Below are 24,486 nucleotides of genomic sequence, written 5' to 3' on the forward strand. Positions count from 1 at the left end.
GCCTAAACTCGCCCTGTCACCCATATCATCTGCCCCATGGACACTCACCCTATCACCTATCAGACATGTCTCCACACACTCACCCTGTCACCTACCAGACCTGTCTACGCACACTCACTCTGTCACCTACCAGACCTGCCTCCGCGCATTCACCCTGTCATCTACCAGACCTGTCCACACACACTCGCCCTGTCGCCTACCAGACCTGTCTCCGCACACTCACCCTGTCACCTACCAGACCTGTCTCCGCACACTCACCCTGTCACCTTCCAGACCTGTCCCCGCACACTCACCCTGTAACCTACCAGACCTGCCTAAACTCGCCCAGTCACCCATATCATCTGCCCCATGGACACACACCCTGTCACCTACCAGACCTGTCCCCGCACACTCACCCTGTCACCTACCAGACCTGTCTCCACACACTCACCCTGTCACGTACCAGACCTGTCCCTGCACCCTCACCCTGTCATCTACCAGACCTGTCCCGGCACACACACCCTGGCGCCTACCAGACCTGTCTCCGCACACTCACCCTGTCACCTACCAGACCTGTCTCCGCACACTCACCCTGTCACCTACCAGACCTGTCTCCGCACACTCACCCTGTCACCTACCAGACCTGTCTGTGCACACTCACCCTGTCACCTACCAGACCTGTCTCCGCACACTCACCCTGTAACCTACCAGACCTGTCCCCGCACACTCACCCTGTCACCTACAAGACCTGTCCCCGCACACTCACCCTGTCACCTACCAGACTCACCCTGTCACCTACCAGACCTGACTCAGTGCATTCACCCTGTCACCTACCAGACCTGTCCCCGCACACTCACCCTGTCACCTACCAGACCTGTCCCCGGACACTCACCCTGTCACCTACCAGACCTGTCTCCGCACAGTCACCCTGTCGCCTACCAGACCTGTCCCTGCACACTCACCCTGTCGCCTACCAGACCTGTCTCTGCACACTCACCCTGTCACCTACAAGACCTGTCCCCGCACACTCACCCTGTCACCTACCAGACCTGCCTAAACTCGCCCTGTCACCCATATCATCTGCCACATGGACACTCACCCTGTCACCTACCAGACCTGTCCCCGCACACTCACCCTGTCGTCTACCAGACCTGTCCCCGCACACTCACCCTGTCACCTACCAGACCTGTCTCCGCACACTCACCCTGTCACCTACCAGACCTGTCTCCGCACACTCACCCTGTCACCTACCAGACCTGTCCCTGCACACTCACCCTGTAACCTACCAGACCTGTCTCCGCACACTCACCCTGTCACCTACAAGACCTGTCCCCGCACACTCACCCTGTCACCTACCAGACCTGCCTAAACTCGCCCTGTCACCCATATCATCTGCCACATGGACACTCACCCTGTCACCTACCAGACCTGTCCCCGCACACTCACCCTGTCGTCTACCAGACCTGTCCCCGCACACTCACCCTGTCACCTACCAGACCTGTCTCCGCACACTCACCCTGTCACCTACCAGACCTGTCTCCGCACACTCACCCTGTCACCTACCAGACCTGTCCCTGCACACTCACCCTGTAACCTACCAGACCTGCCTAAACTCGCCTAGTCACCCATATCATCTGCCCCATGGACACACACCCTGTCACCTACCAGACCTGGCCCCGCACACTCACCCTGTCGTCTACCAGACCTGTCCCCGCACACTCACCCTGTCACCTACCAGACCTGTCTCCGCACACTCACCCTGTCACCTACCAGACCTGTCTCTGCACACTCACCCAGTCACCTACCAGACTCACCCTGTCACCTATAAGACCTGTTTCCACACACTCACCCTGTCACCTACAAGACCTGTCTCCGCACACTCACTCTGTCACCTACCAGAATCACCCTGTCACCTACCAGACCTGTCTGTGCACACTCACCCTGTCACCTACCAGACCTGTCTCCGCACACTCACCCTGTTACCTATCAGACCTGTCCCCGCACACTCACCCTGTCACCTATCAGACCTGTCCCCGCACACTCATCCTGTCACCTACAAGACCTGTCCCCGCACACTCACCCTGTCACCTAAGAAACTCACCCTGTCACCTACCAGACCTGTCTCCGCACTCTCACCCTGTCATCTACCAGACCTGTCCCCGCACACTCACCCTGTCACCTACCAGAAGTGCCAAAACTCGCCCTGTCACCCATATCATCTGCCCCATGGACACTCACCCTATCACCTAGCAGACCTGTCTCCACACACTCACCCTGTCACCTACCAGACCTGTCTCCGCACACTCACCCTGTCACATACCAGACTCACCCTGTCACCTAACAGACCTGTCTCCACACACTCACCCTGTCACCTACCAGACCTGTCTCCGCACACTCACCCTGTCACATACCAGACTCACCCTGTCACCTAACAGACCTGTCTCCACACACTCACCCTGTCACCTACATGACCTGTCTCCGCACACTCACCCTGTCACCTACCAGACTCACCCTGTCACTTACCAAACCTGTTTCCACACACTCACCCTGTCACCTACAAGACCTGTCTCCGCACACTCACCCTGTCACCTACCAGACCTGTCTCCGCACACTCACCCTGTCACCTACCAGACTCAACGTGTCACCTACTAGACCTGTCCCCGCACACTCACCCTGTCACCTACCAGACCTGTCTCCGCACACTCACGCTGTCATCTACCAGACCTGTCCCCGCACTCTCACCCTGTCATCTACCAGACCTGTCTCCGCACACTCACCCTGTCACCTACCAGACCTGTCCCCGCACACTCACCCTGTCACCTACCAGACCTGTCTCTGCACACTCACCCTGTCACCTACCAGACCTGTCTCCGCACACTCACCCTGTTACCTACCAGACCTGTCTCCGCACACTCACCATGTCACCTACCAGACCTGTCTGCAGCACTCACCCTGTCACCTACCAGACCTGTCCCTGCACTCTCACCCTGTCACCTACCAGACCTGTCCCCGCACACTCACCCTGTAACGAGGGGTGAGCGGGTTCGGATTTCTGAAATCCGAACCCCCCCGATCCGAGGCCGATCCGAGTCAGGCTCGACTTTTCCCGCCTGACTCGGATCTGAAATCGAGGCAAAACGTCATCATCCCGCCTTCCGGGTCTCGCGGGTTTTGGATCCTATATAAGGTACCCGTGTCGGCGCCATTTTCTCACTCGGCTGTGGACAGTGAAGAGGGAGGATGGGAGTTAGGGCTGGCTGGGCTTTGTAGTGTAGTGTAGTGCAGAGTAGTGTTGTGCTGTGCTGCGCTGTGCTGCTGTTGTCCATAGGGGCTGTGTCCACTACTTCAAAGTCCATAGGGGCTGGCTGTGTTGTGCTGTGCTGCTGTTGTTAATAGGGGCTGTGTCCACTACTTCAAAGTCCATAGGGGCTGGCTGGACTGTGTTGTGCAGTCAGTTGTCCATAGGGGCTGTGTCCACTCCAAAGTCCTGTGCAGTGTCCCAGTCCTAAAGGGGTGCTGTAGTGTTGTCCAGGGGGTGCTCTGTCCGTCAGGGGTGCTCCCCCCAAGTGCTAAAAAAAATTATATTTTTTCTGTGTTTGTGAATTGTGTGCGCAGTAGCCGCACATGCATCAACAAAGTAGTGCCAAGCGTGCGCCTGTGTCATAAGTAAAGGGCCGGCTGGCTTGACCGTTAAAGGGTGCTGTAACCCCCAAAGTACACTCCAAACCAAATAAAAAAATATTTTCTGTGTTTGTGAATTGTGTGCGCAGTAGCCGCACGTGCATCAACAAAGTAGTGCCAAGCGTGCGCCTGTGTCATAAGTAAAGGGGACGGCTGGCTTGACCGTGAAAGGGTGCTGTAACCCCCAAAGTAAACTCCAAAACAAATAAAAAAATATTTTCTGTGTTTGTGAATTGTGTGCGCAGTAGCCGCACGTGCATCAACAAAGTAGTGCCAAGCGTGCGCCTGTGTCATAAGTAAAGGGCCGGCTGGCTTGACCGTGAAAGGGTGCTGTAACCCCCAAAGTAAACTCCAAAACAAATAAAAAAATATTTTCTGTGTTTGTGAATTGTGTGCGCAGTAGCCGCACGTGCATCAACAAAGTAGTGCCAAGCGTGCGCCTGTGTCATAAGTAAAGGGCCGGCTGGCTTGACCGTTAAAGGGTGCTGTAACCCCCAAAGTACACTCCAAACCAAATAAAAAAATATTTTCTGTGTTTGTGAATTGTGTGCGCAGTAGCCGCATGTGCATCAACAAAGTAGTGCCAAGCGTGCGCCTGTGTCATAAGTAAAGGACCGGCTGGCTTGACCGTTAAAGGGTGCTGTAACCCCCAAAGTACACTCCAAACCAAATAAAAAAATATTTTCTGTGTTTGTGAATTGTGTGCGCAGTAGCCGCACGTGCATCAACAAAGTAGTGCCAAGCGTGCGCCTGTGTCACAAGTAAAGGGCGGGCTGGCTTGACCGTTAAAGGGTGCTGTAACCCCCAAAGTACACTCCAAACCAAAAAATATATATTTTCTGTGTTTGTGAATTGTGTGCGCAGTAGCCGCACGTGCATCGACAAAGTAGTGCCAAGCGTGCGCCTGTGTCATAAGTAAAGGGCCGGCTGGCTTGACTGTTAAAGGGTTCTGTAACCCCCAAAGTACACTCCAAACCAAATAAAAAAATATTTTCTGTGTTTGTGAATTGTGTGCGCAGTAGCTGCACGTGCATCAACAAAGTAGTGCCAAGCGTGCGCCTGTGTCCCATAAATAATGGGCCGGCTGCATTGACCGCTAAAGGGTGCTGTAACCCCCAAAGGGCACTCCAAACAAAATAAAAAAATATTTTCTGTGTTTGTGAATTGTGTGAGCTGTAGCTGCACGTGCATCAACAAAGGAGCAGCGCCAAGCGTGCACCTGTGTCCCATAAGTAAAGGGCCGGCTGGCTCATTTCCTAAAGGGTGTTGTAACCCACAAAGTGCACTACTCTCCGCCAAAAATAAAAAAATATTTTCTGTGTTTGTGTGTGCCTTAGCCGCACGTATATATCAAATCAATATAACATAAATGGAGGACCAAACTTTCTCCGATAAAAATAAAATAGGCAAAGATCAAGAACCACTTCCTCCTAGTGCTGAAGCTGCTGCCACAAGTCATGACATAGACGATAACATGCCATCAACGTCGTCTGCCAAGGCCGATGCCCAATGTCATAGTAGAGGGCACATACCATCCCAAATGACAAAGTTCAGGAAAATGACCTTAAAAAAAACATTTAAATCATCTGAAGAGAAACATTAAACCTTCTATCGGATGAGGTGTTGTCATGTGTGCAAACCACTTATCATACTAACATAAAATAAAGACACTGAGACGTGGAGTTGGCAGATAACTTGATGGCGATTTATTGGAGAAATTAATATTATTTATTAATTCTTAAATTAATTAAGGATGTATGGTGGCAAAGAAAGGACGGCCAGAAATCAGCCAGATCTGCTATGCCCACACACAAACAACAAAAGACATAGCAGGCGTAGATCGCCCAGAGTGCATACACATAACCATGTAAACCATGTCAAACACAAAAGGTAACGCTCACCCTCTAACTTGACTACCCACCCGTTTAGGTGATGATACTGCCCCCCGTTAGGTTGGTACAGCCAACTACCAGTCAACGAAGGGAGCGCCCTTAAATCATAATTGCACCTGGACTGGTGAACTGCCGTTCTTTCCCGCCACTACATAATTAACTACAACAACCTGCCAATAATTGCAAAGGGAAGGGAGGGTGGGCAATCTGGAACCAAGAGGCTTTGGCCCTCACTTCTAGCCCCTTATATAATGTCTCTATTGAAAACCCGCCCCTGCTAACGATAGGCTAACTCTAAACAGTAATTTGCATACATGCCGGCCCCCATCCTAGAGGTTTAACACACCTCTTTTCTTATGCAATCTTTCGGTTTCACTAAACCTTCTATCGGATGAGGTGTTGTCATGTGTGCAAACCACTTATCATACTAACATAAAATAAAGACACTGAGACGTGGATTTGGCAGATAACTTGATGGCGATTTATTGGAGAAATTAATATTATTTATTAATTCTTAAATTAATTAAGGATGTATGGTGGCAAAGAAAGGACGGCCAGAAATCAGCCAGATCTGCTATGCCCACACACAAACAACAAAAGACATAGCAGGCGTAGATCGCCCAGAGTGCATACACATAACCATGTAAACCATGTCAAACACAAAAGGTAACGCTCACCCTCTAACTTGACTACCCACCCGTTTAGGTGATGATACTGCCCCCCGTTAGGTTGGTACAGCCAACTACCAGTCAACGAAGGGAGCGCCCTTAAATCATAATTGCACCTGGACTGGTGAACTGCCGTTCTTTCCCGCCACAGCAAGGTTCAGCTTATAGAACCGCCGCACCGCCACCATACCAAGTACTACCCCAATAACGCCAACTCCTCAAAAAGATCCCCAATAAACAATGACACACCCTCCTCTGTTAAATGAACTCCATCAGGTCTATACATATAACTAAATCGAAATTGAATGTTATTATGGTAAATGAAACGGCCATAATTGGCCATCACAAATTTGGCAACTGCGAAATTAAGTTTCTTCCTAGCTTCGTCATTAGCAGGAAAACTCCTAACCCCACGCCAGACCTGTTGAGGTACAATGCAAGACCAAATTAATTTACACAAGGGCCAGGCCGATAGCACCCTCGCCAAATCGTTGACAATATCAACTCGTAATTCTACAGTGGACCTCTGCCCTAAGTCGTTGCCTCCTAAATAAGCCACCAAAATACGTGGCCTACCAAAAAGCCTTGCATACTCTAACAGTTTAGGACAAAAGGAATGCCATCTCATACCTCTGGAACCTATCCAACGGACCCTAGCTGAATATTCAAAAATTGGAGCTTGATCTGAACTCAAACCTAGCAGCCCAGAAAATATATGAGTGGCCTATAACCCAAATGTCCTGCGTGTCAAAGAGCAATCCTAAAGGTGGAGGAAAGCAGTAAATAAAAAATTAGTAATTGTCATAAAACAATAAAATTTTATGGTGTATTAGTGGGATCTGATAGAACATAAGTGAGTATCTGCCAAAAAGAAAAATTTTCTATTGGTCGCCGACTTTACTATTTGAAGTGGCTGAGACAAACAGAAGACACAAAGGGGAAGAATGGGTGGGGGGGAATTGGGAAAAAACAGGTGAACTCGGCAAGAGGTAAAATAAAAACCTGCTGAGGGATGGACTATGGCCTAATTAAATGATTGAGAATAGCCGAATTGAATCCGTCAGTTCAGGTAAAAATTGTAAAATCCCTCAAGACTCCCATTGCCAGCAATGGCGAGTAGCTAATCCCGAGTAGGACGGACAGGGGTAACAGACAAGACAGGACAGTACATGAGACAAGACAAAAACCAGGCAAGCATAAAATATAAACGTAACCGGAACAGACTGTGAAATGACTTTAAACAAAGGGCCTTCATGCCTAGGTCGAATGTAACCTTTATAACTATCCGATTTCCAATGTCCTAGGGCCTTAATTTCTGATGCCGAGAAACCCGCAGCTGCCGCCGAAGTTGCGGCTCCGATCAGAAACGAGTGTGTACCAAAATCTTGAGGCGGGAGGCCTAAAACTGATACACACCTCTTCAAAAACCAACCAAACTGGTATTTGGTAAGCAGAGTCCTGTCCATATGCATGAGTCATGAACCAGGAACATCCGGCCGCAATAACTCATACCGCATAGCTAGTGCCACGGGGCAGATCTGTTCGTCCTTAGATGGACCCAACGAGATCCACCTACCCCTACCAGTCTGGTCGGTCTTCGACTGCCGAATCCTACAGAGAACAGACCTCTCACTGACCAGGATATCCGAGAGGAGCATGGCGGCATCAACCCATTTGGATGATGCCACCAGCTCCGATACCCTCAAGGTGCCGTGAAAAGCCTCTGAAAACACCACTTGAATCAGGACCGCCTCATACGCAGTAAGAGCCACTCCGAGAACCGCCCCTAATACTGCCGGAAGCAGATGAGCGTCCACAGGTCTCCTACGGTCAGCTACTGGCCGGGAGACCCGTGCCCAACCCTTTAAAGCCTTCACTATCAGAAAACTTTTAGTAAAGTCAGGTTGGCCCTTCAATTTACAATAAAATGCAATGCCCCCCAAAGAGCGCGCAACAGAAGCCCTGGATCTGCCAGCCAAACGGAGACTCCAAATAAAAGAAAGCATCGAACGATGCTGACTCTTACCTGCCTATTTGCTGCTACGGGAATAATCTTCCCATTCATTCCATGCCTGCCGATATGCTCGCAACGTGGAGGGGGCTAAAGACTGTTCTGCTTAGCCCTCCATGCCGGCTCGATCACCTGCCAAACATAAGAGGGGCAAAGCACAACGTCAGCACCAGGGCCACAGATCGGGACCTAGCCCACTGGAAACGTGATAACGCATCGTCTATCTCATTCTCCACCCCAGGAACGTGTCTTGCCTTAAACATGATGTTACAGCGCAAACATGTGAGCACAGCTGCGCTAGCAAGCGCAAAACCAGCAGGGAAGCCGCATGTTGCTGATTGTATCGCATGGACCATGCCCAGGTTGTCACACCTGATAATGATGCTGCGATTGCGTAACCATTCCCCCCAGATTTCCAAGGAAACCATTATGGGAAAGAGTTTGAGAAGGAGTAAGTCCTTAGTCAAACCCTTTCCCACCCATTCTTCCAGCCAACGGCCAACGCACCAGGAGCCATCAAGGTAACATCCGAACCCCGTGGTGCCTGCTGCGTCGGTGAACAGCTGCAGCTGCAAATTGTCAGCGGCTGGAGACATCCACAACCGAGCGCCATTAAAATCCCGAAGAAACGAGACCCAGACAGAGAGGTCCTGCTTAATCTCTGAGGATAAACGTAGCAAATGTCTCGGTTAGTGACACCAGCCGTGGCCCTTTCCAATTTACGTGAAAAAGCTCTGCCCATTGGAATTACTGGAAGCCGTGCATTCCGCTATGGCATTACTTGACAGGCTTATCGAGAGGAATGCGACAAGAACCCACCGAGGTACAGATCTCGATACCCAGGAATGACAAGGGGAAGGGCCCTCCGTTTTGTCCACAGCAACGGGAACTCCAAATGAAAAAACAGCGCTCGTAAAGAAAATAAAAGATAACTGCATCTGCCTGAACCGGAAGGGCCGACACACAGAAAGTCATCGAGATAGTGGGCTATTCCATGACTACCGCAAAAATTAAATAAATAAATTCCGCGCACCAGTGTAGGAAGGTGCTAAAATGCTCGAAAAACGCACAGGACACAGAACACCCCATAGGCAACCATTTGTCTATGCAATATCCGTTGTCCAAGCTAAAAACCCATAAACTGGAATGACTCTGGGTGCAAAGGAAGTAGACGAAAAGCTGACTCAACATCTATCTTAGCCATCAGTGCGCCCGGACCATAACACCTAATGACGTCCAAAGCATCGTCAAAAGACTGGTACACCACCGAGGAAACCTCAACTGGTATGGCATAATTTACTGACGAGCCTGGCGGATAAGACAGATGTTGCATGAGCCCTTATTTTCCTGGAATTTTCTTGGGAACCACTCCCACCGGGGAATTCACAAGATCCCTAATGGGGGTTCTGCAAAAGGCCCAGCAATGCGCCTGCGCTAACCTCGCCAGCAGCTTTTTCCCTAAGAATGTGAGGCAATTCAAAGGCAGACTTCAAATTTCTAGGCGAATATGTGTCGACATCCCTGCAAATAGGTAAACGAAAACCAAAACTGAAGCCTTTTAACGAAAATTCTGCGTCCTGCAGAACCGGGTACCAACTCAACCATTTTGCTATCGCTGTGACACGGACAGGGGATGGAACTTTACTTAGCACTTGTGCCTTTTGCTGGCTGTGCAGGCTGCTGCTGGGCACCCCCCTTGAAACACTTGGCAACTGGGTGATTGCCACCACATCGCAAGCAGAGGTGACGAAAACGACATTTTAATGTGGAATTATTAAAGGCGAAGCATTTTCCCCAGACGCCTGCTGTTAGCCCTGACGAACTGAACTAGCTGCTTTGCACGCGTTGTACCCCTCATAGGCAGGACGCGAAGGCTGCGTGACCTCCAGCAATGTATATTTGTCGAAGTAGGAGCATAGCTGAGAATGGAGCTTCCCGGTGATAGCTGCTTGGGGCAGTGATTGCAATAATAAGCTGTGCGCCCTGTAGAAATTCACTGTAGCACATGTATTCTGTCTATTTTGTAAGTTAAATGCTCAGAATACAGTATATAATACAATCTCCTCTATTATTCAAAGGAGATAAAAGCTAGATCTTAGGTGCTATAGATAAATAAAGCAGTGTCAAAGCCATTACCCCTTACTGTCATATAACGCATCACTAAAGCATTCTATTCCCCCAATGATACCTCAATGCCCAGCATAATACTGACACTGTTTGCTGCAACTGTTTTCTACCATTAAGAGGGCATAATCAGCACTTAGACCATCTATAAAATACATCATACGAATGTACTGAATGATATAATTCTGGCATATACAGGACCAGCAAACACAGTAAGCAATTATATGTAGAAGTAGAGCCATCCTGTCTGAGCTGAATCTTTTTATTTCATGTGCCGGCTCCTTTACAGATCATATGAGCAAGTTGGGGAATCTGGGAGAGGGCAGAAAAAGAAACCATGCACTGTCCTGGACACAGATGCACAGATTGGTCCCCCTATGTACTGGATGGTGTATTATCCAGTATTAATAATTGATCCAATAGGTGATCCATATCAGTGCACCCCGTACAGTGCATGTTTTCCAGATCTAGTTGGTGCACAACAATATTCATTACTGGCTTTTTAACTTTTTCTACTGGCTGACACATTTAAAAGATCAACAGGGACTGTAGTGCTAGTTATTTCATTTGTGACACTGAGGGGATCCTAAAAAACATGCAACTTTAGTATTATATGCTATTTCTATTGTAGTCATCATGGTGTGGGCTGAGGGGGGGTTCAGGCAAGGCACTCATAAACCCCTCCTACATTTGCCTATGGTGCTGGCCACTGCAGCCACAAAGATAATATTGACCAGGGGCATTAAGGACTAAAGGGAAGCACCCCTCCCCCGCACTGGCACACCTTCCACAAAGCTGCAGCAGCCTGAGGGGGGATAGAACTATCAATAGGGGAACCACACCTGCAGCTCCTAATAACATGGGGACACTGTGGAGCCAGGGACCAGGGTCTGGGGAGGCTCATTACTAGGCAGGACATAGCTACACCCACCCCCAGCAGAACAAGAAATCAGAAAAGACAGTGATTGAGGACAGAAAGGAAAAGTAAAAGCAATGATATGAAGTAAATGAAAAGAGACTAAATACAATAAGGAAAAGGAGGAGAGAAGAAGAGAAGAAGGAGGAGAAGCACTAAGAGAGTTTTATTAAGGAAAATGACAACTGACAAAATGCACTTCCCTGTCCTGGAGGAATCTGGAACCAAGAGGCTTTGGCCCTCACTTCTAGCCCCTTATATAATGTCTCTATTGAAAACCCGCCCCTGCTAACGATAGGCTAACTCTAAACAGTAATTTGCATACATGCCGGCCCCCATCCTAGAGGTTTAACACACCTCTTTTCTTATGCAATCTTTCGGTTTCACAAACTTGCCAATATGCCATTTATGATACGGAGTGGCAAGGAACGGCTAAGGTCTTTCCCTATGTTCATGACTAGTGGTTCAGCTTCACATGACGATGGAAGCCCTCCTCCCACTAAAAGCAAAAGCACAGCGAAGAACTGTGCGTTCTAAGAAGATTTCACAAATCCCCAAGGAGAGTCCAAGTGTGGTGGTGGTTGCGATGCCTGACCTTCCCAGCACTGGACGGGAAGAGGTGGCTCTTTCCACCATTTGCACGCCCCCTGCAAGTGCTGAAAGGAGCACCCACAGTCCATGATATGCAAATTGAAGATGTCACTGTTGAAGTACAACAGGATGAGGATACAGGTGTAGCTGGCACTGAGGAGGAAGTTGGCGAGGAGGATTCTGATGGTGATGTGGTTTGTTTAAATCAGGCTCCGGGGGAGACAGTTGTTGTCCGTGAGATGAAAAAGCCCATCACGGTCATGCCTGGGCAGAAGACCAAACATTCCACCTCTTTGGTCTGGTAATATTTCTGTCCAAATCCGGACAACAACTGTCTTGCCATATGTACCATATGTAAAGGTGAAATAAGTAGGGGTAGGGACGTTAACCACCTAGGAACATCCTCCCTTATACGGCACCTGCAGCGCGTTCATAAAAAGTTACTGTCAAGTTCAGAAACTTTGGCTAAGACCGTAATCAGTCCAGGGTCACCTAAATCCCTTTTTCCTGTTTTATCCAAGGAATCGGTGGATGAGGAGGATGAGGACGACATCTTGCCTCCGTAGAGCCAGTTTGTGCAGGGACACATTAATTGCCAGCTTGTTTTGTGGGGGCCCAAACGAACCAATCATTTCAGCCATAGTCATGTGGCAGACCCTGGCGCTGAAATGATTGGTTTGTTAAAGTGTGCATGTCCTATTTATACAACATAAGGGTGGGTGGGAGGGTCCAAGGACAATTCCATCTTACACCTCTTTTTTTTATTTGCAGTATGTACTGTTTTGGGCCTAGTTTTTCAAACTGCCATCCTGTCTGCCACTGCAGTGTCACTCCTAGATGGGCCACGTGTTTGTGACCGCCCACTCGTGTCGCTTAGCATAGTCATCCAGCTACCTCGGTGCAACCTTTTGGCCATAAAAACAATATTGTGAGGTGTAAGGTGTTCAGAATAGACTGGAAATGAGTGGAAATGAAGGTTATTGAGGCTAATAATTGAATAGGAGCATAAAAACCCACAAATTCTGTGATTTTAGCTGTTTTTATGCTTTTTTAAAAAAAAATACAGATCCAAAACACAAAACCCAGAACCCAAAACACGGAAGGGTGGTTTTGGCAAAACCAATCCAGATCCAAAACACGAAGAAAGATCCAGATCCAAAACACAAAACACGAAAAGTGGCCGGTGCACACCCCTACCTGTAACCTACCAGACCTGTCTCCGCACATTCACCCTGTTACCTACCAGACCTGTCCCCGCACACTCACCCTGTCACCTACCAGACCTGTCCCCGCACACTCACCCTGTAACCTACCAGACCTGTCTCCGCACATTCACCCTGTTACCTACCAGATCTGTCCCCGCACACTCACCCTGTCACCTACCAACCTGTCTCCGCACATTCACCCTGTCACCTACCAGACCTGTCCCTGCACACTCACCCTGTCACCTACCAGACCTGTCCCCACAAACACTCACCCTGTAACCTACCAGACCTGTCCCTGCACACTCACCCTGTCACCTACCAGACCTGTCCCTGCACACTCACCCTGTCACCTACCAGACCTGTCCCTGCACACTCACCCTGTCACCTACCAGACCTGTCCCCGCACACTCATCCTGTCACCTACCAGACCTGTCCCTGCATACTCACTCTGTCTCCGCACACTCACCCTGTAACCTACCAGACCTGTCCCCGCACACTCACCCTGTCACCTACCAGACCTGTCCCCGCAGACTCACCCTGTCACCTACCAGAAACCTTCCAAGATTTAGGGCCCTATTTACTACAATCCGCTTTTAAAATGCAGTTGTAGTGAGAAATGTCCAACTAAGGCCCATATTCAATTTCCCCCGATAATTTCTCCTCCTTCGGCGAAATGTACTTTTCGCCTACATCGCGTGTTTTTGGTGAATCCACTTTACATGCGTTCCCCCGCTTTTCACCCTATTCAATTCCAAAGGACGTGTAAACGCACTCCGGCGAAATGCTAACAGGCGAAAAGTGCCCGGAGGACATCACCGGAGCACCGATCACTCTGGAATCAGGTACGTTTTTTATTTCACTTTTTTTTTTGCAGTGATCAGCTAATTAGACCACACAGCTGATCACTGGGGCCTCCAATTGCCCTTTAGTAAATGTAGGTGATACTAAAATAATGTGAAAAGGGTGTTAAACACCCTTTTTCATTTTATTTGATAAAAAATACTGTTAATAAACACAGTACAGTCCATAGAGAAATACCAACGGAGCTTAGAACACCATCTGGCAGGTAGGACATACATTGTCTTGGCAGTGGTTATTGTATCTACTCCATGCCCTCAGCATGATGAAAACAAGGACGTGGCTCGTGGGTATGGCATTCCCTGTGAGGCCACGCCCCTTGCTACAAGACCACACCCACTTTTCCAGGAGCAAAATACACCTTCTCCTATAGTGGTGCCCCTGTCATTTTGCTCTGGATCCGCCGATGGGGGCAGTGCAGCCAGCTTTGTATACAGGTGAAGATCTGCATTTATTTTCTACACAATGCGGCCGAATGACCTGCAACAGAATCGGGCAATGAGTGCTTTTCAGATAATCGTTTGTCCCCCAAATGTTCAGCTCAACAACCATTTATCCAAACAATCAAATCATTATGTATGTGAATTCAAATATTATTCCCTAGAATATACCTATTTTTAGATTATGGATTTATTATTGTTTAAAATAATTGTAAAAATTAATACTTTTGTCGTTAGTTAAGTCAGGGTTGCCTACCCTCCCGATTCGGGCGGGAGCCTCCCGATAAACAGGTGCAGCTCCCGCCCCCCCGTAAAGGCAGGCAAGCCTCCCGCCTGCCGCCGATCCCCCGACCCCCCCTCCCAATTACCTGATTTGCGTCATTTTGACCCCGCCCCCTGCTTCGCAATGCCTTTTTTTCCTGTATTGTGTAGCGGGAGCGGGGCTAAAATGACGCGATCGCGTGGCCCCCGTCCCCTGTCACGCCCGCAAACCGACCTCCGTTCGTTTGGACCGCCACCTTTTGCCGGCCACGCCCCCTGTTCTGCCGATCTGGCTGCTCCCTCCTGGAAGGAGCAGTCAGATTGTCGGCAATTATGATTTAAGTAACTCCCGGCTTTTATATGGGGATAAATGGGATATAAAGTTGTATTAACACTGGCAAATGATGTTAAATACTTATGTGTATTGATAGCACACATGCAGTAATGTCCTTTTAAATGATCAATGTTGCTTGCAAAAATGCTCCTTTAAAATAGAAACGTGACTAGTGCTAATTTGTTTTATAATTGGTTTTGCACATGTTGTATACAAAATACATTTTGCACCTGCTTGAAAATGCTGCTGATATCTATGTATAAAATGTGATTGGTTTTTGTTAAATAAGCGAGAAAGATCAAAGGAGGAGGGATTAAGGGCTTTATTTATTAACATTATTTTTACTAAAATAATGTGAAAAAGGGTGTTTTCACACCCTTTTCACATTATTTTAGTATCACCTACAGTTGCTAAAGGGCAATTGGAGTAGAATTCGTAAAATTCTACTCCAACCCCTAATTTTCACTTATTTTTAGTAAGCAGATCGCATTTCCCATAATTGTAATGGGAAATGTGATCTGACCAAAGTTACTAAAAATAAAATGTGAAAAAATACCGGGGAAAGCCCTGTGACAATAATGCCACCAATAACGTGCAGAGCAGAGCCCAGAGCCGACCCCAGTAATCAGCTGTGTGGTCTAAACAGACCACACGCTGATTCACTGTAAAAAAAAAGTAAAAAAAACCAAACTTACCTGAGTCCAGGGACTGGAGTTCGGGTCTCCGGTGATGTCCTCCCTCCGGTCAGCTGGTTTCCCATGCTGCACTGGGGCCCGGCCATCACCTGCCAGGGTCCCTGTGCAGTATGGGATGTCAGCTGACCGGGGCGACAGAGGACATCACCGGAGGCCCGATAACTGCAGGTAAGTGTAATTAAGGGAAGGGGGGTCGCGGGGTGGGTGAGGGGTCTGCGATCACAGGGGGCGGGGCTTAGCAATGGGGTGGGGCTTGGCGACAGGGGGGTAGCAGCGGCGGCCTGTCGGCGCATTCCCGGGGCACTTGTCACGGTATTTTTTCCGAAAATACAGTGATAAGGCTCCGGAGGGGATTCGCAGGGACAGAGCTTTCTCGCAAGCTCTGTCCCTGCAAGGGATTTGTAGTAAATCCCTGTGATATTGCCTGAATTCGCAATGCGAATTCAGTCGGTAATATCACACTACAATCTGCATTACAAATACGGATTGTAGTAAATAGAGCCCTAAGTGACAATTGAAACAAAGTGAGTAATATTAAATGATGATTGACAGCGGGATATAAGGCGGTGGATGAGACACTTAGACACACCCACTGACGAAGTCTTTAATGACGAAACGCGTTTGGATGTGCCTGGGATAGTGACTCATGCAAGAGCTCTGTGATCGGACTTTACAGCAAGGAAGAGAATCATCACACTGACAGCTGTATCCTCCGCCGGGGGACTTCTAAGATACAATTCACAATTTACAATTCATTCTACCCTTGTGTCATGTTTAACCAATAGCAATTGTATTCATTGCAAATGTTTTGCTTTGCAAATGATGGGGGCACAAATAATGTAAATGGGTTGCCAGGCGGTCACCACTGGCCCTAGGGTGAACTCAACGGCCACACAGAGTGGAGTGCCAGCTTTACAAAGTCCAATCTAGCATTTATGACATGATTGCGCACACTGGCATTGGGGCTGGCCTGCACATTATCCCTACACAGGCACTGGCGATGCCACAGCACAGGCGCTGGCAAGTGCCAGTCCGCACAATCCCTCTGTGTGTGCTGGCTGGCAGCTGAGAGTCCAAAATGGGTTCTCGGGATGTGCACAGTGCAATAACATGTCTCCCATGATGATGTCATCACAGCGGTTGTGTCCGCAGGTGCAGTGCCGCTTCTTCAGGCCGAACAAGGGCACAATGACATGTATGTCTAAGCTACATACAAGGTTATACACTAATGGTGCAGACTAATGGAGAAATATCACCCTATTTATTCTGTAAGTAGCTTTGACCTTCAGTTTAATTTATTTCAGACATATTCAGTATCATACAATTATCAGATACTTAGCACAATATAATGTATTTCAGTTTATATATAAACATTTAATAGTGAGATGGTTGAGGGAAACCAGGTGACTTGCATGATCAAACTGCATTTCTAACTTACTAAGAGATGTTAACACACTGCAGTGACCATAGGGCCTGATTCAGCACGGATCGCACGGCTGCGTTCGCACACACCCGCTCGCTGCAAAAATATGCTAATGAATGCAATCGCACGGCAACCACAGCCCTATACCAAGACGCCCATCACTGTATAAAGCTGCCCACTTCCCATGACATGCGTCTGCAAGTTAGCGAAAACATCGGTAACATCGATCCCATACGCGCAGTTGTGGTTAACCTGAACCTGCCGCAGAAACGGCTAAACTTCCTAGATCTCTGGCTACGTATACAATCGCAGGGGCTTAATTATGCACGCCCCTGTAACAGCGTTCAAATGAACAGGCACGACTGCGTTCGCCCGACCACCCCCCCTCTCCACCCCCAAATGGTCACTTCCTGTCAACCACTGTGTAATGGGACTGCGTGCTTACTGCGATTGATTCCCGATCGCAGCAGTCGGTTCACGCACGGGCGATGCATACGCATGCGCAGAATGTAAGCATCGGCCGACTGCGTGCGAATGCAGCCTTGCGAACCAACCTGAATCAGGCCCATAGTACAATACATTGGACCTCATTCAGAGTCGGTCGAAGCGGCCACCGCCACCGATGTTCGCTATACTGCACATGCGTAAAGTTCGCAATGCGCGTGCGCAAACTAGCCGCTACGATCAGAAATTTCTCTCTCCTTGAACACAGCCAGGTCGTTAGTTTGAGTGACAGATTGAGGCGTTTGTGGGTGGTAACGGGAAGGTGCTTGAAAACGGGGGAGTGGAGATACGAACGCAGGAGTGCCTAATTATGCGAACGGCATTTTATGGGAGTGCATACGGTTTATGGGAGTGCATAATTAACAAAGTAGCGTCATGGCACATGTGACATGGGAGGTTTTTACACTGACATGATCGTAGAGCTTAAGAGAGGGTATGGTCAACCTTAAGCTCTACGACCAGTGCCGATGGTCCCCGATGGTCTCGATTAAGCCTTATATGCCCGGAGATGACGTGTAATGCGTACGAGAAGGGGGCGTATTTTTTTTAATTCCGGCCGCTTCCTCCCCTTGGTCGGCCAGCTACCGATCCGAACTTAGGGAGGCAACTTGCGAGGGAATCATTTGCATATCCGGCCCCTTTTCCCGTGACCGTGCGGCCGCTTCGACCGACTCTGAATGAGGTCCATAGTGCTTTCAGCATGAGTCAGTTCCAGGATAACGTCCCTTTAAACCTCTATGAGAGAATGTCTGAGGATGTTTGCAGCCTGTAATATTACCTGAACATACGATTCGCTGAAGAGCCCCTGTAGGCGATATTATTGAAAAACACTTCCAGCTCCTGATCATTATCGAAGTCAGCAGCAATCACAGTGCGGATTGGAGACGGCATGGAGAACTTCTGAGTAGCAATATCCTGTCAGGGGAGAGAGGAGATAGAAGAGCTCACAATTATCTATTATTAATAACTCAGGTGTTATTGTACCATGAAATCATCAAAACAAATCTTCAAATTAGAATGGTAACACAATCATTTGTACACTAATTTAACAGCAGGTTACCAATCACTAAGAGGCAACACAATGTGTCCCTGTCTGACCCTTCATGTATTGATGAGCTGTTGTTCCATTTCTGTTGATATAATCTTATTATGAATTCACAAACGTTATCAAATACAGAAGTTCTCCCCCCAATTCTGTTATGTCTGACTGTCTGATACTGTAAATGAGCCCCAATGCAGATAGCTAAGTCAGTATACAGATGCGTCCTTGTTCATCGTGAACCTTCATGTCCCGTGCAACGCTGCAAGCCTCCGGCATCTGTGTTTGCCGAAAATGAGTCATATACCCCTTTTCCACCAAAATTCCGGGTCTGACCCGGAGTTGGAACAGAGGGCCTGATTCAGAGCGCTCGCTCTGGATCAGTGCCCTCCTACCTAAAAATGAAGTGCCTCCTGGCCACTCGCACAGCTGTGGGTGACCACCCACAGCATATGCGAGTGGCCAAAAAGATGGTCGCGATGGTCAAGACCATCGCGACCATCGGGCTTGCGACGAGACCCTGCGGTAGGGTCTCGGTGACCGCAAGCCCAGGAGTGATTTTGGCTCTATCAGAGCCAAAATCACTCCCACTGACATCACTTGTGATGTCAGTGGGGCCGGGCCCTGACGGTAGGCGTTCCAATGGGAACGCCTCCGTCTGGCAGCCACGCCCCCGGCACGCCCACCAAAGGGGGCGTGCTGTCAGTCACCATCGACAGAACGCCCCCTTTGGTGCGAGACCCGGAGCGACAGCTCGGCTGTCGCTGTCCGGGTTTCGCGCAAGCGCACGACGGAGCTCCTACGACCGCACGCCGGCTCCTTCGTGCGCATGCGTGAGACCTGCTACGACCGACAGCGCCGGTCGTAGCGGGTCTCTTTCCAAAGGGGGCGAGCTGTCGATGTTGATTGACAGCTCGCCCCACTTGGAAGGCGGACCGGGGGGGTGGCAGCCCAAACGGTGGCCTGCCCATGGGAACGCCTGCCGTTTGGGGGAGGCCCCACTGACATCACTAGTGCCAGAAGCTCTCCGGGGCTTACGATAAGTGAGACTCTACCCTAGGGTCTCGTCGTAAGTCCCGATGGTCGCGATGGTCAATGACCATCGAGACCATCACCCTAGCGGTCGGTAAGAGCTGTGGGTGTTAACCCACAGCCTAACGACCGAAACAGGGGCGGCCGGTCAGGATGCAAGCGGCCGCCCAGTTTCTGAGCGACCGCTTGCATCCTCCGACCACCTCTGAATGAGGGCCTCTGTCTCTTTGTTCCAGTTTTTCCCACCCTCCCTTTCCCTTTTTTGTTTTGTTTGTATGTTTGATGGCTGTTCGGGGTTGTGGAAAATAACAGCACTTGGTTAGCTTATGTTAATAGTTAGGCTTAGTGCGCTCTCATTGAAAGTGAAGTAAGGTGTCAGCCAATTGTCCTGGATGGGAAAGGGCTATACCACCCGGATGGGTGCTTAGAAGAAAAGGAGAGTTGATCACCAATGCTTGGCTTGTGTTTGTATGTTTGTTTGAACTGTTTGTTGTTTTTGTCATGTGCATTCTCTTTGTTCCGTCACCAATATTAGTATTAATTTACAGTCAAAAATCTAGTATTTGGCAAAAATAAAACTGACAAAGATTTTAAAATGCCAACACTGTTGTCTTTGTCTTTATTTTAGGAGATAAGTTGCACTGTATATAAGGTATTATAAGGTTACATGAAAATACACATTCCCCTGTAATGCAGCACACATTCCCCTGTAATGCAGCGCACATCCCCTGTAATGCAGTGCACATTCCCCTGTAATGCAGCACACCTTCCTCTGTAATGCAGCGCACATCCCCCCGTAATGCAGCACACATTCCCCTGTAATGCAGCACATATCCCCTGTAATGTAGCGCACATCCCTTGTAATGCAGCGCACATCCCCTGTAATGCAGCGCACATCCCCTGTAATGCAGCGCACATCCCCTGTAATGCAGCACAAATTCCCCTGTAATGCAGCACACATCCCCTGTAATGCAGCGCACATCCCCTGTAATGCAGCGCACATCCTCTGTAATGCAGCACACATTCTCCTGTAATGCAGCGCACATCCCTTGTAATGCAGCACACATTCCCCTGTAGTGCAGCGCACATCCACTGTAATGCAGCCCACACCCTCTGTAATGCAGCGCACGCCCCCTGTAATGCAGCGCACATCCCCTGTAATGCAGCACACATCCCCTGTAATGCAGCGCACATTCCCCTGTAATGCAGCGCACATCCCCTGTAATGCAGCGCACATTCCCTGTAATGCAGCGCACATCCCCTGTAATGCAGCGCACATTCCCCTGTAATGCAGCACACATCCCCTGTAATGCAGTGCACATCCCCTGTAATGTAGCGCACATCCCCTGTAATGCAGCCCACACCCCCTGTAATGCAGCGCACATCCCCTGTAATGCAGCGCACATCCCCTGTGATGCAGCGCACATTCCCCTGTAATGCAGCCCACATCCCCTGTAATGCAGCGCACATCCCTTGTAATGCAGCCCACACCCCCTGTAATGCAGCACACATCCCCTGTAATGTAGCACACATCCCCTGTAATGCAGCCCACACCCCCTGTAATGCAGCACACATCCTCTGTAATGCAGCCCACATCCCCTGTAATGCAGCGCACATCCCCTGTAGTGCAGCGCACATCCCTTGTAATGCAGCGCACATCCCCTGTAATGCAGCCCACACCCCCTGTAATGCAGCGCACATCCCCTGTAATGCAGCGCACACCCCCTGTAATGCAGCCCACACCCCCTGTAATGCAGCCCACATCCCCTGTAATGCAGCACACATCCCCTGTAATGCAGCGCACATCCCCTGTAATGCAGCGCACATCCCCTGTAATGCAGCCCACATCCCCTGTAATGCAGCGCACATCCCCTGTAATGCAGCGCACATCCCCTGTAATGCAGCGCACATCCCCTGTAATGCAGCCCACATCCCCTGTAATGCAGCGCATGCCAATGGGTGCCCAAACGCTGCTACCTATACAAGGAGAGCTAGTGGGTTTCCCAATTTAACCCAAAGGAAATACAGTAGAACTGAAAACAGATGAGTTTTGTTATTTGTATATTTAAAAATTTTGTTTAGCCAACACATTAGTGAGTTGTATTATGATGCCATTAATCTAGTTAATAAATTGTTTGAATATTGATCAATGATTATTCATTTTTGCTTGATCATTTCTTATTTGCCAATTACAGCCCAGACTTCATGTTTGGGTAGGAGGGTGTTTTACCACTTATATCTTAAGTGCTGACACTAGCTTTAACAGTCCTATATTGCTAGGCACCCATTTATGGAGAGTAAGAAACTAGTTTTTCATAGTGGCCGTGTCACAACAAAGTTTTGATCAATAAAGTATCCTTCTCAGCACTGCAGATACCCTTGGTTACATAGCAAATTATGTAGCCATCAGTGTGCTGGGGAACATTGGTCATTTCCTTGCAGCAAATATCCTCCTTAGGGCTCTATTTACTACAATCCGCATATTGAATGCGGATTGTAGTGTGATATTACCGAGTGAATTCGCATTGCGAATTCAGGCAATATCACAGGGATTTACTATAAATCCCTTGCAGGGACAGAGCTTGCGATAAAGCTCTGTCCCTGCGGATCCCATCCGCACTCTAGTCGCGGTATTTTCGGAAAAAATACCGCGACTAAGAGCCCGCGCATGCGCCGACCGACCACCGCTACTACCCCCCCACCGACGCTAAGCCCCGCCCCCGCGATCGCGGACCCCCGCGACCCCCCCTCCCTTCATTACACTTACCTGCATCCTCCTGTCCTCCGGTGGTCTTCTCCGGGCATCCCGATCAGGTGATCTCCCATACTGCACTGGGGCCCGATCACCTGATGACCGGGCCCCAGTGCACTGTGGGAGACCAGCTGACCGGAGAGGAGCCATCACCGGAGGCCCGATCACCGGTCCCTGGATTCAGGTAAGTAAAAAAAAATATTTAATTTTTTTTTTCTTTTTTTTACAGCAATCAGCTTGCGGTCTGATTAGACCACATAGCTGATTACTGGTACCGGCTCCCGCCTCTGCTCTCCCCGTTAGAGCAGAGTGGGAGCCCGGTAACCGGAGGAGACCCTGGATAATGCCACCTCCAGGTGACGTTATTATCACAGGGCTTCCCCCGGTATTTTTTTACAATTTATTTTTAGTAACTTGCACACAGATCACATTTCCCATTACAATTATGGGAAATGCGATCTGCTTTACTAAAAATAAGTGATACTGGGGGTTGGAGTAGAATTTTACTAATTCTACTCCAATTGCCCTGTAATAACTACAGGTGAAACTAAAATAATGTGAAAAGGGTGTGAAAACACCCTTTTTCACTTTATTTTAGTAAAAATAATGTTAATAAATAGAGCCCTTAGTCTTCTCCCCAGTGTTTCTTCCATTGTGGGCCTTGCCCCATACTTAACAAAATTTAAGGACTCCTTTCCATGATCAGGCGGAGAGGAGTTCCTGCTCTCAGGTTCGGGGGGCGGGGCCAGACTATAGCTGTCATTAGCCCCGTCCCTTCCCTATGGATCCGCAAATTTCTCAGAAAATCTCCCCATTTTGGCCACTTCACTGTGGGCGGGATGCAGGAGATCAGTCTACTTTTTCGGGGGTGTGAGAGGTTACTTGAAAAATTGAGAGCCTCCAGCGACTCCTGGAAGAGTAGGCAAGTGTGCCTTGTCCTAGACTTTTCAGGGAGTCAGGGGGATCACCACTACTTCAGGGACATTCAAGGAGAGTTGGCCAGTGTGATTCATTGTCCATCACAGCTACAGTATAATGAAAAAATATATATACTGTATATTACTCTCCAGACAGCCTTGTTACTAGAAGAAAGAAAGCAGACGTTGGGATTTCCACAAACTTAGAGACATTATTACTATTAGAGCTTGTGTGCACACAGCTTTCATATATAAGTTCTGCAATCTGCACTAGTGAAAACCTATTTTGCACAGGATGTAGTTAGCAGACCGGTCTGAATCCAGGCATTGGAAGCACGACACAGGCTTTAAGGTAGGCGTCGAAATACCAACGCCTATCTTAATCCTGACGTCGGCAAGTGCCAGCCCGAACGAGATAAGTCTGGGGCGTCTTAGCTGGTAGGTTTAGGCAGCATAGCGGAGTTAGCATTAGGTTTTGTGGGGGGGGGGTAGGGTTAGGCACCCCTAGGGGGGGTTAGGGTTAAGCACCACTGGGGAAAGGGGGTTAGGCACTATGGTTAGGCACTAAGGGGGCGGGATAGGCATGAAGGGGGGAGAGTTAGGCACAAAGGGGGGAGAGTTAGGCACGAAGGGGGGAGAGTTAGGCACAAAGGGGGGAGACTTAGGTTTAGGCACTAATGGGGAGGGTTAGGGTCCGGGGTGGGGAGGGTTAAGCTACAAGAAGGGAGGATTGGGGTTAGAGGGAGAAGGGGGGAGGGTAAGTATACTTACCCGACCCCTGTTGGAATAACGACCATCGGATGACGCTGTCTGTATTTTGACAGGGGGCATCCCGGCTGCCGGTATTACATACCCATTCCATTTTGCACAACATATTTAGTATTCTAGCAGGTGCTCACATGGAGCCCAATCACAAGATATAGTGATACTACACTGCACAATTATTTCCTCCCTATTAAATGATGTCCTCTAGGTGATACACCTCAGTTACAGATTTCCACAGTTATTAAGTTCCTCTGAAACAAGAAAAATGACAGAAATATACACAGTTCATGACGCAGAGCTTTCTCTTGGACGCTGTGCCTGTCCTCACAAACTTCTTGCTGCAGAAGGAAGGGATAGACATTTTGGAACACCGTTGTGCAATATCAGGGGCCTCATGAA

At 48.9% G+C, this 24,486-nt stretch overlaps 1 protein-coding gene across 1 annotated transcript in view; it reads right to left on the reverse strand.

Moving 5' to 3' along the window:
- CRTAC1 (cartilage acidic protein 1) overlaps positions 1 to 24,486 on the reverse strand; it is an 822,281-nt gene that overhangs the window by 121,767 nt on the left and 676,028 nt on the right. Inside the window, exon 8 of the mRNA XM_088482771.1 lies at positions 18,361 to 18,497. Coding sequence (XP_088338897.1) covers positions 18,361 to 18,497 — 137 coding nt within the window. The remainder of the gene's footprint in view (positions 1 to 18,360; positions 18,498 to 24,486) is intronic.

The sequence above is a fragment of the Taudactylus pleione genome, unplaced genomic scaffold (assembly GCF_031769625.1).
Source record: "Taudactylus pleione unplaced genomic scaffold, aTauple2 ptg000292l, whole genome shotgun sequence".
Lineage (NCBI taxonomy): Eukaryota > Metazoa > Chordata > Amphibia > Anura > Myobatrachidae > Taudactylus > Taudactylus pleione.